This window comes from Triticum dicoccoides, chromosome 5B (genome assembly GCF_002162155.2).
Source record: "Triticum dicoccoides isolate Atlit2015 ecotype Zavitan chromosome 5B, WEW_v2.0, whole genome shotgun sequence".
Classification (NCBI taxonomy): Eukaryota; Viridiplantae; Streptophyta; class Magnoliopsida; order Poales; family Poaceae; genus Triticum; species Triticum dicoccoides.
The window spans coordinates 618,487,719-618,503,125 of NC_041389.1; the positions used below are offsets into that span (position 1 = coordinate 618,487,719).

The 15,407-nt window shown below is 43.1% G+C and overlaps 1 protein-coding gene across 1 annotated transcript; it reads left to right on the top strand.

Annotated features, from left to right (window-relative positions):
- The first annotated feature begins 6,630 nt into the window (after nucleotides 1-6,630).
- LOC119312097 (probable glutathione S-transferase GSTU1) lies at nucleotides 6,631-7,698 on the top strand. Its single transcript, XM_037587832.1, has one exon. It carries the CDS (start codon nucleotides 6,716-6,718, stop codon nucleotides 7,382-7,384), a length of 669 nt encoding a protein of 222 aa, XP_037443729.1. The 5' UTR covers nucleotides 6,631-6,715; the 3' UTR covers nucleotides 7,385-7,698.
- Nucleotides 7,699-15,407: the final 7,709 nt, after the last annotated feature.

Consider the following 15,407-nt stretch of genomic DNA (forward strand, 5'->3'; position numbering starts at 1 on the left):
TCAAATCAAATCAAAATAATTGCAAACAAAACTCCCCCAGGATTGTTGTTAGTTGGAGGCACCCGTTGTTTCGGGCAAGCCTGGATTGATGATTGTTGGTGGTGGGGGAGTATAAACTTTACCATTCTGTTTGGGAACCGCCTATAATGTGTGTAGCATGGAAGATATCGAGATCTCTTGGTTGTTATGTTGACAATGAAAGTATGCCACTCAAAATATTATTTATCTCTATTTCAAAATCGAGCTCTAGCACCTCTACAAATCCCTGCTTCCCTCTGCGAAGGGCCTATCTATTTTACTTTTGTGTCGAGTCGTCCTCCTCTTATTAAAAAGCACCAGTTGGAGAGCACCGATGTCATTTGCATGCATTACTATTAATTTATATTGAGTGTGACTATGACTGGATCTTTTTTACCATGAATTACAATGTCTAGTCAGTCCTTGATCTTCAGGGGTGCTCTGCATTTATGTTTTGCGGTCTCAGAAAGGGCTAGCGAGATACCATCTTGTTATATCGTATTATGATTGTTTTGAGAAAGTGTTGTCATCCTAGATTTATTATTATTGCTCGCTAGTTGATTATGCCACTGATATGAGTAAACATGAGACCTAAATGTTATTGTGAATGTGGTTAGTTCATAATCTTTGCTGAAAACTTGAATGCTGGCTTTACATATTTGCAATAACAAGAGCAAACAAAGTTTGTAAAAGTTTTTCTTTATCACTTTCAGTTTGTCAACTGAATTGCTTGAGGACAAGCAAAGGTTTAAGCTTGGGGGAGTTGATACGTCTCCATCGTATCTACTTTTCCAAACACTTTTGCCCTTGTTTTGGACTCTAACTTGCATGATTTTAATGGAACTAACCCAGACTGACGCTGTTTTCAGCAGAATTGCCATGGTGTTATTTTTGTGCAAAAATAAAAGTTCTCAGAATGACCTGAAACTTCACAGAGAATATTTTTGGAATTAATAAAAAATACTGGCAAAATAATCAAGACTAGGGGGCCCACACCCTGTCCACGAGGGGGGGGCGCCCCCTTGTCTCGTGGGCCCCCTGATGCTCGACCGACCTCAACTCCAACTCTATATATTCATGTTTGGGGGGGATTAGAAAGAAGGATTCATCGCGTTTTATGATACGAAGCCGCCGCCAAGCCCTAATCTCTCCCGGGAGGGCTGATCTGGAGTCCATTCGGGGCTCCGGAGAGGGGAATCCATCACCATCTCATCATCAACCATCCTCCATCACCAATTTCATGATGCTCACCGTCGTGCGTGAGTAATTCCATCATAGGCTTGCTGGACGGTGATGGGTTGGATGAGATTTATCATGTAATCGAGTTAGTTTTGTTAGGGTTTGACCCTAGTATCCATTATGTTCTGAGATTGATGTTGCTATGACTTTGCTATGCTTAATGTTTGTCACTAGGGCCCGAGTGCCATGATTTCAGATCTGAACCTATTATATTTTCGTGAATATATGTGAGTTCTTGATCCTATCTTGCAAGTCAATAGTCACCTACTATGTGTTATGATCCGGCAACCCCAAAGTGACAATAATCGGGACTACTCCCGGTGATGACCGTAGTTTGAGGAGTTCATGTATTCACTAAGTGTTAATGCTTTGGTCCAGTACTCTATTAAAAGGAGGCCTTAATATCCCTTAGTTTCTAATAGGACCCCGCTGCCACGGGAGGGTAGGACAAAAGATGGCATGCAAGTTCTTTTCCATAAGCACGTATGACTATATTCAAAATACATGCCTACATTACATTGATGAACTGGAGCTAGTTTTGTGTCACCCTATGTTTTAACTATTGCATGAGGAATCGCATCGGACATAATTATCCATCACTGATCCAATGCCTACGAGCTTTTCACATATTGATCTTTGCTTAGTTACTTTACCGTTGCCACTGTTATAATTACTACAAAACTGCTACTGTTACTTTTGCCACTATTATCATTACTTCCATACTACTTTGCTACTAAATACTTTGTTGCAGATATTAAGTTATCCAGGTGTGGTTGAATTGACAACTCAACTGCTAAAACTTGAGAATATTCTTTGGCTCCCCTTGTGTCGAATCAATAAATTTGGGTTGAATACTCTACCCTCGAAAACTATTGTGATCCCCTATACTTGTGGGTTATCACGTTGGCAGACACATCAGTAGTATTTTAGTACTGATGGCGTCCACCTGGCTAACACCAGCAATATATTGTTTTATCTATGGCGTTTATTGTGAGGCAACGCCAGCAATTTTTATTTTTTAGCAATAAAAAAATATACCCAACGATTAGTATATGTGCAGCCATTTAAACTTCTAGTGGTAAGTCTCAAATCCACATAATATTCCCAGCTATTACTACAGTTTTCAGTAACTAGCTTGCTACTGCCTACAGGCAAAAGTTATCCAGTGGCTAGCTCATACAAGCAAAAGTATTGTACGTCATCGATGTCATGCAACTTGTTATTCGTGCGCTAACTAGCTACGATGAAGAATGATCCTCATCTCACACAACTTGTTCCTGTTGCTCTCTCCCTCCTTCCTAAAATAGACTTTGCGGGTCTTCAGCTCCTCCCTCTCGGCCTTTAGGAGCCGTATCTACTTCTTCGTAGACTCGATCTCGGTGACCAGTAGCTACTTCTAGTCGACGAGCTTCAATTTCTTATCGATGAGATTGGAGATCTCGTCGATCATATCGTCCTTCTCTTTCTTCAGGGAGTTATTCAACTCGTTAAGTGCCTTCATTGTACTCTCCTTTAACGCGACAAGCTCACGGCTGAGCATGTCCACGTCACGTACCGGTAGCTGCTGCTGGACCAGTTCTGGAGATGGGTCTCGTACATACGCCTGGCAAGTCAAATATTTTAAATCATCAATAAAGAATGGTTAAATGATATATGTATATATATGCATGTGTTTGCAATGCTCATGGATGCTTTTGTAATCTTACATGGTTGGTGCTCGTTTCGCCTTTGTCAACTTCATCATAGGCCGCGAAGTTGCACGAGGACTCGTAGTGGCTGTTCTAGCTATTCATGGCTGGAACTTCAAAATTATGACAAGTATAGGTTATTATGACAAGAACCAAACACACATGGCAATGTAATGCCAATCACTATATATATATATATATATATATATATATATATATATATATATATATATATATATATATATATATGTCAAACAAGAATTTCCTTAGTGCTAACAAAAAATTTCCTTAGTTCTGACAAGAACCAAACACACATGTGAAACAAGAATAACAATTTACAAGTAAGTTGCATCAATGCCCATCTTTGCTATGTGTTGAAAGTTGGAAAATGATTTGTAAGTTCATAATATTGCCTTGCTGGTCAAACAAGAATAACAAATAAGTTGATAATAATGCCAATCAAAGTATGGAAAGTATGGCAAGTGATCTAATTAATGCCAATCATAACAATAATAACAAGAAAGTTGATAATAATGCCAATCAAAGTATGTCAAGTGATATGTTCATTGATGCAAAATGCCACTGCCACTTTCATATAATGAACAAGATACATATTTAGCATTAGGCCATTGTCATTGATGCAAAATGCAGATACAAATTAAAATGCCACTGCAACTGCCACTGACATATATTCATTGATGCAAAATGCAGATACAAAATGTCCCTGCCACTGTCATATAATGAACAAGATACATATTTAGCATTAGGCCACTATCATTGATGCAAAATGCAGATACAAATTAAAATGCCACTGCCACTGCCACTGGCATATGTTCATTGATGCAAAATGCAGATACAAAATGAGACTGCCACTGTCATATAATGAACAAGATACATATTTAGCATTAGTCCACTTTCATTGATGCAAAATGCAGATACAAATAAAAATGCCACTGCCACTGACATTTGTTCATTGATGCAAATGCAGATACAAAATGCAGATACAAATTAAAATGCCACTACCACTGACATTTGTTCATTGATGCAAATGCAGATGCAAAATGCCACTGCCACTGTCATATAATGAACAAGACACATATTTAGCATTAGGCCACTGCCATTGATGCAAAATGCAGATACAAAATGCAACTGCCACTGCCACTGTCATATATTCATTGATGCAAAATGCAGATACAAAATGCCACTACCACATGAAAGTGATAAACAAGCAAAGAAATTGTATATGCTACAAATACCAAAGACCCTACAATTTAGCATTAGGAACACTACACTAGGAACACTACAATTTAACACTACAATTTTAAAAATTGCCACTACAAAATGCCACTGCCACTTTGAATATAGAGGCGATGAATTCACCGAGGGACGAAGATGGAGGCGATAAACCCTAGCAGTCTGTCGCTTCCGGCGCCGCCGTCGAAGAAACCCTAGCTCAAGATGAAATGAACTCCAATCAAATCAGAGGGCAACGAGCGGCGAGAGAGGGAGAGAAGGGGAGAGAGCGGAAGATTACCTAACCACTTGCGAGAAAGGAAGGGGGCGGCGAGAGAGGAAGAGAGTGGTCGGCGACGACAAGCGGAGAGAGCGGGAGAGGAAGGGGAACGAGAGAGATGGAGTGGGTTGAGGGTGTCGTTGCCCTGGTTTTGACCCCCCACGGATTCCTAATACTTGGGCTTGACCCAATGCTATAAAAAAGATCACCACATAAAAAACTAAAAAGAAAATGGAAGTGTCATATCACATATCTGAAGGCTCAAAACTATATATTTCAAGTCTTAAACTAAAAATAAAATAAAAAAGTAAATTTAAAGTCTCAAACTACATATTTTTTAAAAATGCAATTATTTCCATTTTAAAATAATATAAATTTAATAAAAGTAAACTATAATATACTATAAAAATGTCAACACATAAAAAAAATAAAAAGAAAAAACTAGAAGTGTCAAACCACATATTTGAAGGCTCAAAACTATATATTTCAAGTCTTAAACTAAAAAGGAAAAAAAGTAAATTTAAAGTCTCAAACTACATATTTTAAAATATGTCATTATTCATTTAAAAATAATAGAAATTTAATAAAAGTAAACTATAATATACTAAAAAGATCACCGCATAAAAAACTAAAAAAAAATGGAAGTGCCAAGCCACATATTTGAAGGCTCAAAACTATATATTTCAAGTCTTAAACTAAAAGGAAAAGAAAAAAGTAAATTTAAAGTCTCAAACTACCTATTTAAAAAATGTCATTATGTCCATTTAAAAATAATAGAAATTTAATAAAAGTATACTATAATATACTATAAAAAATATAAGAATGGTGGCATTGACAAAATAACAATACCGGCGTCGGGACCAACTGCACACCACAACTAAATATAATAGTGTTGGGGTTCCTTGCTATTCCACGACAACACTATATTACGCCCGGTACAAACTGTTGATCCCATATACTTCTGACGCTGTCCTGTTTTTCCACGCCACCACTATGACCCTACTAATGTCGTACCAAATAAGCCAACGCCACCACTATTTGAGAAAACTAGTGATGGTGTTGGTTGTAAATGGCGCGCCACCAACGTAAGTTGTGGCTAGCACTATTTCCACTAGTGATAAGTTGTACTCCCTCCGATCCCATTTACTATGTGTATAACTTTTTGGCAAAATATCCACAATAGTTTGCGCGTTTAAATATTTAGCATATTCTTTCCAGAAATACCCTCCCACCTCCACTTCGCCTCATAGGCCAGCGCCACGGCATGCAGGTTGTCTCAGAGAGACAGCCATACAGAGAGAAGGTGGACAGGGGCGGAGAGGCATGGGGCATTTATAGCTGCTGCTTTCTCCCGTTCATGTGTGCAGGGGCATCTCCGTTCACAAAGCATGCAGCTAGTCCATGTCTTGGTATGCAGGCTGGTGCTTATGCGCAAAGAAAAAAAAATCAGACGAAGTATGTCACAAAGCTTATATTGTTGGATTCGTATATGAAAAACTATTTTAGGGTATATAACCTATTTTTTTTAAAGTTAAATCAAAGGTCAAAATTTGACCCAATCTACAAAGAGAACTAATAAACCAGATAGTAATTGATTTGGGGCCAAAAATCGACATGTTAATTGTTGACAGGTCTAAAAAATCAGTTGGCTACCAACTATAGTTCTCACCCATCTCTCAACAATTTGGTAATTTTGGGTAACTTTCGACTCGCAATGCCGAATCTTGGCATCAAACCAAAAATAACTACTTTCCCCGCAAAATTAATTGCAATCCTGCGAATCTGCGATACCAGGCTAGCAGCTCCTTTTGATGTCGTCACCCCATATCACATCTTTTCCCCATTCCCTGGATCACCGATCTTCTCCGCCGACGTGCCCGCAGTCCCTGGTGTGGCCTCCCAGCCAGCCAGCCACTCATCCCACTCACACAGACGTGCCATGCCGTCCCATGCCCTCGTGCCGGGAATCCCTCGCTTCCCGCGCGCACCGTACGTGACGCAAGCGGTGACACACCGGGCGAGCGAACGAAGGCCCAGAATCCTCCAGCCGGTACGTACACCACCCGTTCGATTCGATCTTCTCTCACAAGTTCCAGTCAAAACGTACTACTACTACTAGACTGTTCCACACACGATCCCACCCTCCCCTCTCCCCTATAAATCCTCTCACCCCATCTTCATCCTCACTCATCACCCACACAGCGTACACAACACAGCACAAACACAAACCAATCGAGATCCAAAGCAACCAAGAGCAATGGCGGGCGAGAAGGGGCTGGTGCTGCTGGACTTCTGGGTGAGCCCGTTCGGGCAGCGCGTCCGCATCGCGCTGGCCGAGAAGGGCCTGCCCTACGAGTACGTGGAGGAGGACCTGATGGCCGGCAAGAGCGACCGCCTCCTCCGCTCCAACCCGGTGCACAAGAAGATCCCGGTGCTCCTCCACGACGGCCGCCCCGTCAACGAGTCCCTCATCATCCTCCAGTACCTCGAGGACGCCTTCCCGGACGCCCCGGCCCTCCTCCCCTCCGACCCCTACGCGCGCGCGCAGGCCCGCTTCTGGGCCGACTACGTCGACAAGAAGGTCTACGACTGCGGCTCCCGGCTCTGGAAGCTCAAGGGCGAGCCGCAGGCGCAGGCGCGCGCCGAGATGCTGGAGATCCTCAAGACCCTCGACGGCGCGCTCGGGGACAAGCCCTTCTTCGGCGGCGACAAGTTCGGGTTCGTGGACGCCGCCTTCGCGCCCTTCACCGCGTGGTTCCACAGCTACGAGAGGTACGGCGAGTTCAGCCTGGCGGAGGTGGCGCCCAAGATCGCCGCGTGGGCCAAGCGCTGCGGCGAGCGGGAGAGCGTCGCCAAGAGCCTCTACTCGCCGGACAAGGTGTACGACTTCATCGGCCTGCTCAAGAAGAAGTACGGCATCGAGTAGGGCGCGCGGGTGGGCGGGCGGCCATGCAGGCGACAGCCGGCCGGCCGTCCGGAGGAAAGGAACAAATAAATCATGGAGCGATTTGGGTGGCCTACAATGCGTACGTCTGGATATTTGTTTCTTTCTTCGTGGAATAAAGTGTTCCGTGTGTGTGTGGTTGGTGGTAGTTGGTTGGGTCAGTCAGTGTGGGTGCGTGTTGCGTACTCGTGATGTGTGTGTGTCAATGTGTCAACCCTGGTCTTCAGTGGTGGCAGCTGTGATTCCATTTCCATTCCGTGCGATGAATAAATTAAGAGGGGGTCTTCGTTGTTTAATTAGGGGCCGTGAACCAAACATCTACAAGGCGCGCTGGTGTGGAAGCAGACAATCTTTGCGATCCGCTAAATCGTGGGATTCTCCATATGTTTTAAGTTTGAATCTTTCAAACTTAATGATTAAACTCGTTGGATTTCTAGCATTTTAAGTTTTGAATTTCTGAAGCTTGATGATTTTATTGTTCGCTTCTAGTATTAAGTTCAAGTTTTAGTAGCTGAAACTTGATGAAGTTTTTAAAACATATTTAAAGTGGGTCTCATTTCAAAGCCCTTCCACAGATAACACGAAAATGCAAGCAAAATTTAATTTGGAATTTCAGTTTAAGAGATTCAAATACAAAAAGCAAGAAGAAAAAATAGAGTAGGTGCGGTGAAAGAGTTGGTGCCTGTTGACACCCAAACACGTCACGTGTACTCTCGACACCGACCGGGGGTGATGCACCGCAGCTCACGTCGAAGGAGACCCGACCAACAGCGCGATACGCAAGACAGTCGACGGGCGCTTTTGAAGACCCGAAACCCCATACGCCCGGGAGGGACCCCGTCAGGGAGTGCGGCGGCTATGGGCTGCCCTAGGTCGATTCGCTCACCCCTAGAGCCTCGTGGATCGCTGCCCTCCAACGTGAAGAACGAGAAAGAAAGATACAAGGGTAGGGGATAAAGATAGATGAACACAAAAGTGTAATAGATTGATTGGTTCGATTGGTGTTGTTTAATCGGCCGTCACCCCCAACATATATAAAAAGCGGCTGGACTTTCCGTACAAGTAAAGGATTCATCTAGGCTTTCGTTACAAAATATTACATCAATTCACGTCCTAGAGTCCTAGTTCTATTCCAACTCGGATTCAGTCTGAATCTGGCCCAACTTCTTCTTCCTCCCTGCGCAGGCCGTCGAGCTTGCATATGACCTCCGATCAAGACGGTCCAAATATCAAACTTGTGCGCCTCGACGAGATAAACAACTCTCATTTTGATCACTTTTTCAAATAAGGTCATCTTGAATACTTTTTGAGGTCATCTTTACCTTCCAGTCGGACTCGGTCTGGCAGCAGACTGGATTATCCGAGTCTCGTAGTGAATCTGCAGGCTATATACTATCTCCAATGATGATGACTCCAAAACCAAAGTTTACCGTGTTGACGATACGCACAACTTCCGTACTGAATACTCCTCCATGCGAGGTCATCTTAATAAATTTTTGGGCACATGTTCAGTTTCACTCGGATTCGAGCTCATCCACTTGGATATTAGAGTGTTTCACTCGGATCTTCCAACTTGCCTTTTCCACTCGGATGTTAGAATCTTTCACTCGAAAGATAATATTGTTGGAAATATGCCCTAGAGGTAATAATAAATTAGTTATTATTATATTTCCTTGTTCATGATAATCGTTTATTACCCATGCTATAATTGTATTGATAGGAAACTCAGATACATGTGTGGGTACATAGACGACACCATGTCCCTAGTAAGCCTCTAGTTGACTAGCTCGTTGATCAATAGATGGTTATGGTTTCCTGACCATGGACATTGGATGTCGTTGATATCGGGATCACATCATTAGGAGAATGATGTGATAGACAAGACCCAATCCTAAGCCTAGCACAGAGATCGTGTAGTTCGTATGCTAAAGCTTTTCTAATGTCAAGTATCTTTTCCTTAGACCATGAGATTGTGCAACTCCCGGATACCGTAGGAATGCTTTGGGTGTACCAAACGTCACAACGTAACTGGGTGGCTATAAAGGTGCACTACAGGTATCTCCGAAAGTGTCTGTTGGGTTGGCACGAATCGAGACTGGGATTTGTCACTCCGTGTGACGAAGAGGTATCTCTGGGCCCACTCGGTAGGACATCATCATAATGTGCACAATGTGATCAAAGAGTTGATCGCAGGATGATGTGTTACGGAACGAGTAAAGAGACTTGTCGGTAACGAGATTGAACAAGGTATCGGTATACTGACGATCGAATCTCGGGCAAGCACAATACCGTTAGACAAAGGGAATTGTATACGGGATTGATTGAGTCCTTGACATCGTGGTTCATCCGATGAGATCATCGTGGAACATGTGGGAGCCAACATGGGTATCCAGATCCCGCTGTTGGTTATTGACCAGAGAACGTCTCGGTCATGTCTGCATGGTTCCCGAACCCGTAGGGTCTACACACTTAAGGTTCGATGACGCTAGGGTTATAAAGGAAGTTTGTATGTGGTTACCGAATGTTGTTCGGAGTCCCGGATGAGATCCCGGACGTCACGAGGAGTTCCGGAATGGTCCGGAGGTAAAGATTTATATATGGAAAGTTGTTGTTCGGGTTCCGGGAAAAGTTCGGGTTTTTTCGGTATTGTACCGAGAAGCTTCCAGAAGGTTTCGGGGGATTCCGGAGGGGTCCGGAGGTCCGGAAATTGTTCCACCACGTCCAATACAGCAGCATGGGTTGTAGGGGGGCGCCCTAGCCTTAATGGGCCAGGGGAACCAGCCCCCCCAAGGCCCATGCGCATGGGAGGGGGGAAACCCTAAAGGGGGCGCCCCCCTTGCCTTGGGGGGCAAGGCAAACCCCCTGGCCGCCGCCCCCTCCTCAGATTGGATCTGAGGGGGCCGGCCCCCCTCTCCCTTGCCCCTATATATATGTGGGGGGTGGGAGGGAAGCCGCACCCCATGTTCTGGCGCAGCCCTCCCCCTCTCCCAAGTACTCCTCCTCTCCCGCGGTGCTTGGCGAAGCCCTGCTGGATCACCACGCTCCTCCACCACCACCACGCCGTTGTGCTGCTGCTGGACGGAGTCTTCCTCAACCTCTTCCTCTCTCCTTGCTGGATCAAGGCATGGGAGACGTCACCGGGCTGTACGTGTGTTGAACGCGGAGGTGTCGTCCGTTCGGCACTAGGATCTCCGGTGATTTGGATCACGACGAGTACGACTCCTTCAACTTCGTTCTCTTGAACGCTTCCGCTTAGCGATCTACAAGGGTATGTAGATGCACTCTCCTTCCCCTCGTTGCTGGTTTCTCCATAGATAGATCTTGGTGACACATAGGAATTTTTTTGAATTTCTGCTACGTTCCCCAACAGTGGCATCATGAGCTAGGTCTATTGCGTAGATTCTTTGCACGAGTAGAACACAAAGTAGTTGTGGGCGTTGATTTTGTTCAATATGCTTACCGTTACTAGTCCAATCTTGTTTCGACGGTATTGTGAGATGAAGCGGCCCGGACTGACCTTACACGTACACTTACGTGAGACAGGTTCCACCGACTGACATGCACTTGGTGCATAAGGTGGCTAGCGGGTGCCAGTCTCTCCCACTTTAGTCAGAACGGATTCGATGAAAAGGGTCCTTATGAAGGGTAAATAGCAATTGACATATCACGTTGTGGTTTTTGCGTAGGTAAGAAACGTTCTTGCTAGAAACCCATAGCAGCCACGTAAAACATGCAAACAACAATTAGAGGACGTCTAACTTGTTTTTGCAGGGTATGCTATGTGATGTGATATGGCCAAGAAGAATATGATGAATGATATGTGATGTATGAGATTGATCATGTTCTTGTAATAGGAATCACGACTTGCATGTCGATGAGTATGACAACCGGCAGGAGCCATAGGAGTTGTCTTAATTTATTGTATGACCTGCGTGTCATTAAATAACGCCATGTAATTACTTTACTTTATTGCTAACCGGTAGCCATAGTAGTAGAAGTAATAGTTGGCGAGACAACTTCATGAAGACACGATGATGGAGATCATGGTGTCATGCCGGTGACGATGATGATCATGGACCCCGAAGATGGAGACCAAAAGGAGCAAAATGATATTGGCCATATCATGTCACTATTTGATTGCATGTGATGTTTATCATGTTTATACATCTTGTTTGCTTAGAACGACGGTAGTAAATAAGATGATCCCTCATTAAAATTTCAAGAAAGTGTTCCCCCTAACTGTGCACCGTAGCGAAAGTTCGTTGTTTCGAAGCACCATGTGATGATCGGGTGTGATAGATTCTTACGTTCACATACAACGGGTGTAAGCCAGATTTACACACGCGAAACACTTAGGTTAACTTGACGAGCCTAGCATGTACAGTCATGGCCTCGGAACACAAGAGACCGAAAGGTCGAGCATGAGTCGTATGGAGGATACGATCAACATGAAGATGTTCACCGATGATGACTAGTCCGTCTCACGTGATGATCAGACACGGCCTAGTTGACTCGGATCATGTAATCACTTAGATGACTAGAGGAATGTCTATCTGAGTGGGAGTTCATAAGATGAACTTAATTATCCTGAACATAGTCAAAAGATCTTTGCAAATTATGTCATAGCTCGCGCTTTAGTTCTACTGTTTTAGATATGTTCCTAGAGAAAATTTAGTTGAAAGTTGATAGTAGCAATTATGCGGACTAGGTCCGTATACTGAGGATTGTCCTCGTTGCTTCGTAGAAGGCTTATGTCCTTAATGCACCGCTCGGTGTGCTGGACCTCGAACGTAGTCTGTGGATGTTGCAAACATCTGACATACACGTTTTGATAACTACGTGATAGTTTAGTTAAATGGTTTAGAGTACAGGCACCAAAGACGTTTTCAAAACATCGCGGAACATATGAGATGTTTCGAGGGCTGAAATTGGGATTTCAGGCTCGTGCCCACGTCAAGAGGCATGAGACCTCCGACGATTTTCTTGGCTTGCAAACTAAGGGAGAAAAGCTCAATCGTTGAGCTTGTGCTCAGATTGTCTGAGTACAACAATCACTTTAATCGAGTGGGAGTTTATCTTCCAGATGAGATAGTGATGTTTCTCCAAAGTCATTGCCACCAAGCTGCTAGAGCTTCGTGATGAACTATAACATATCAGGGATAGAAATGATGATCCTTGAGGTATTCGCGATGTTTGACACCGCGAAAGTAGAAATCAAGAAGGAGAATCAATTTTTGATGGTTGGTGAAACCACTAGTTTCAATAAGGGCAAGGGCAAGAAGGGATACTTCATGAAACGGAAAATCAGCTGCTACTCTAGTGAAGAAACCCGAGGTTGAACCTAGACCCGAGACTAAGTGCTTCTGTAATAAGGGGAACAACCACTGGAGCAGGATTACCTAGATACTTGGTAGATAAGAAGGCTGGCAAGGTCGATAGAAGTATATTGGATATACATTATGTTAATGTGTACTTTACTAGTACTCCTAGTAGCACCAGGGTATTAAGATACCGGTTCGGTTGCTAAGTGTTAGTAACTCGAAATAAAAGGCTACAGAATAAACGGAGACTAGCTAAAGGTGAGCTGACGATATGTGTTGGAAGTGTTTCCAAGTTTGATGTGATCAAACATCGCACGCTCCCTCTACCATCAAGATTAGTATTAAACCTGAATAATTGTCATTTGGTGTTTGCATTGAGCATAGACAGGATTGGATTATGTCTATCGCAATGCGGTTATTCATTTAAGGAGAATAATGGTTACTCTATTTATTTGAATAATACCTTTAATGGTCTTGCACCTAAAGGAATGGTTTATTGAATCTCGATCATAGTGATACACATGTTCGTGCCAAAAGATATAAAATAGTAATGATAGTACCACCTACTTGTGGCATTGCCATGTAAGTCATATTGGTATAAAACGCATGAAGAAGCTCCATGTTGATGGATCTTTGGACTCACTCATTTTTGAAAAGTTTGAGACATGCGAACCATGTCTATTGGTGTATATGCATGAAGAAACTCCATGCAAATGGACCGTTTGGACTCACTTGAGACATGCAAATCATACCACATGGGCAAGATGACTGAAAGCCTCGTTTTCAGTAAAATGGAACAAGAAAGCAACTTGTTGGAAGTAACACATTTTGATGTGTGCAGTCCAATGAGTGCTGAGGCATGCAGTGAATATCGTTATGTTCTTACTTCACAGATGATTCGAGTAGATGTTGAGTATATTTACTTGATGAAACACAAGTCTGAATTATTGAATGGTTCAAGTAATTTTAGAGTGAAGTTGAAGATCATCGTGACAAGAGGATAAAATGTCTATGATATGATCATAGAGATGACTATCTGAGTTACGAGCTTTGGCACGCAATTAAGACATTGTGGAAATTGTTTCACAATTAATACCGCCTGGAACACCATAGTGTGATGGTGTGTCCGAACATCATAGTTGCACCCTATTGGATATGGTGCATACCATGATGTCTCTTATCGAATTACCACTATCGTTCATGGGTTAGGCATTAGAGACAACCGCACTCACTTTAATAGGGTACCACGTAATTCCGTTGAGACGACACCGTTTGGAGAAACCTAAGTTGTCGTTTCTTAAAAGTTTGGGGCTACGACGCTTATGTGAAAAAGTTTCAGGTTGATAAGCTCGAACCCAAAGCGGATAAAATGCATCTTCATAGGACACCCAAAAACAGTTGGGTATACCTCCTAATTCAGATCCGAAAGCAATAGGGATTGTTTCTTGAACTGGGTCCTTTCTCGAGAAAAGTTTGTCTAGAAAAGTTGAGTGGGAGGATGGTGGAGACTTGATATGGTTATTGAACCGTCACTACAAGTGTAGCAGGACACAGGAAGTTGTTCCTGTGGCACCTACACCAATTGAAGTAGAAGCTTATGATAGTGATCATGAAACTTCGGATCAAGTCACTACCGAACCTCATAGGATGACAAGGACACGTACTGCTTTGGAGTGGTACGGTGATCCTGTCTTGAAGGTCATGTTGCTAGACAACAATGAACCTACGAGCTATGGAGAAGCAATGGTGGGACCAAATTCCGACAAATGGTTAGAAGCCATGAAATCCGAGATATGATCCATGTATCAGAACAAAGCATGGACTTTGGTGGACTTTCCCGATGATCGGCAAGCCATTGAGATAAATGGATCTTTAAGAAGAAGACGGACGTGGACGGTAATGTCACCGTCTATGAAGCTCGACTTGTGGCGAAGAGTTTTTTCACAAGTTCAAGGAGTTGACTACGATGAGATTTTCTCATTCGTAGCGATGCTTAAGTCCGTCGGAATCACGTTAGCATTAACTGCATTTGTGAAATCTAGCAGATGGATGTCAAAACGAGTTTCCCTACCAGTTTTCGTAAGGAAAGGTTGTATGTGATACAATCAGAAAGGTTTTGTCGATCCTAAGGATGCTAAAAGGTATTCTAGCTCCAGCGATCCTTCCATGGACTGGAGTAAGCATCTCGGAGTTGGAATGTGCACTTTGATAAGATGATCAAAGATTTTAGGTTTATACAAAGTTTATGAGAAACTTGTATTTCCAAAGAAGTGAGTGGGAGCACTATAGAAATTCTGATGAGTATATGTTGTTGACATATTGTTGATCAGAAATGATGTAGAGTTTCTGGAAAGCATATAGGGTTATTTGAAAGGTGTTTTTTCAATAGAAAACCTGGATTAAGCTACTTGAACATTGAGCATCAAGATCTATGAGGATAGATCAAAAACCGCTTAATGGCACTTTCAAATGAGCATATACCTTGACATGATCTTGAAGGTGTTCAAGATGAATCAGTCAAAGAAGGAGTTCTTGCCTCAGTTGTAAGGTATGAAGTTAAGACTTAAAGCTCGACCACGGCAGAAAAGAGAGAAAGGACGAAGGTTGTCCCCTATGCTTTAGACATAGGCTCTACAGTATGCTATGCTGTGTACCGCACCTGATGTGTGCCTTGCTACATATCT

Excerpts from the sequence above, each read along its gene's own strand:
- LOC119312097 (XM_037587832.1), top strand. The coding sequence starts at position 6,716 with ATGGCGGGCGAGAAGGGGCTGGTGCTGCTGGACTTCTGGGTGAGCCCG.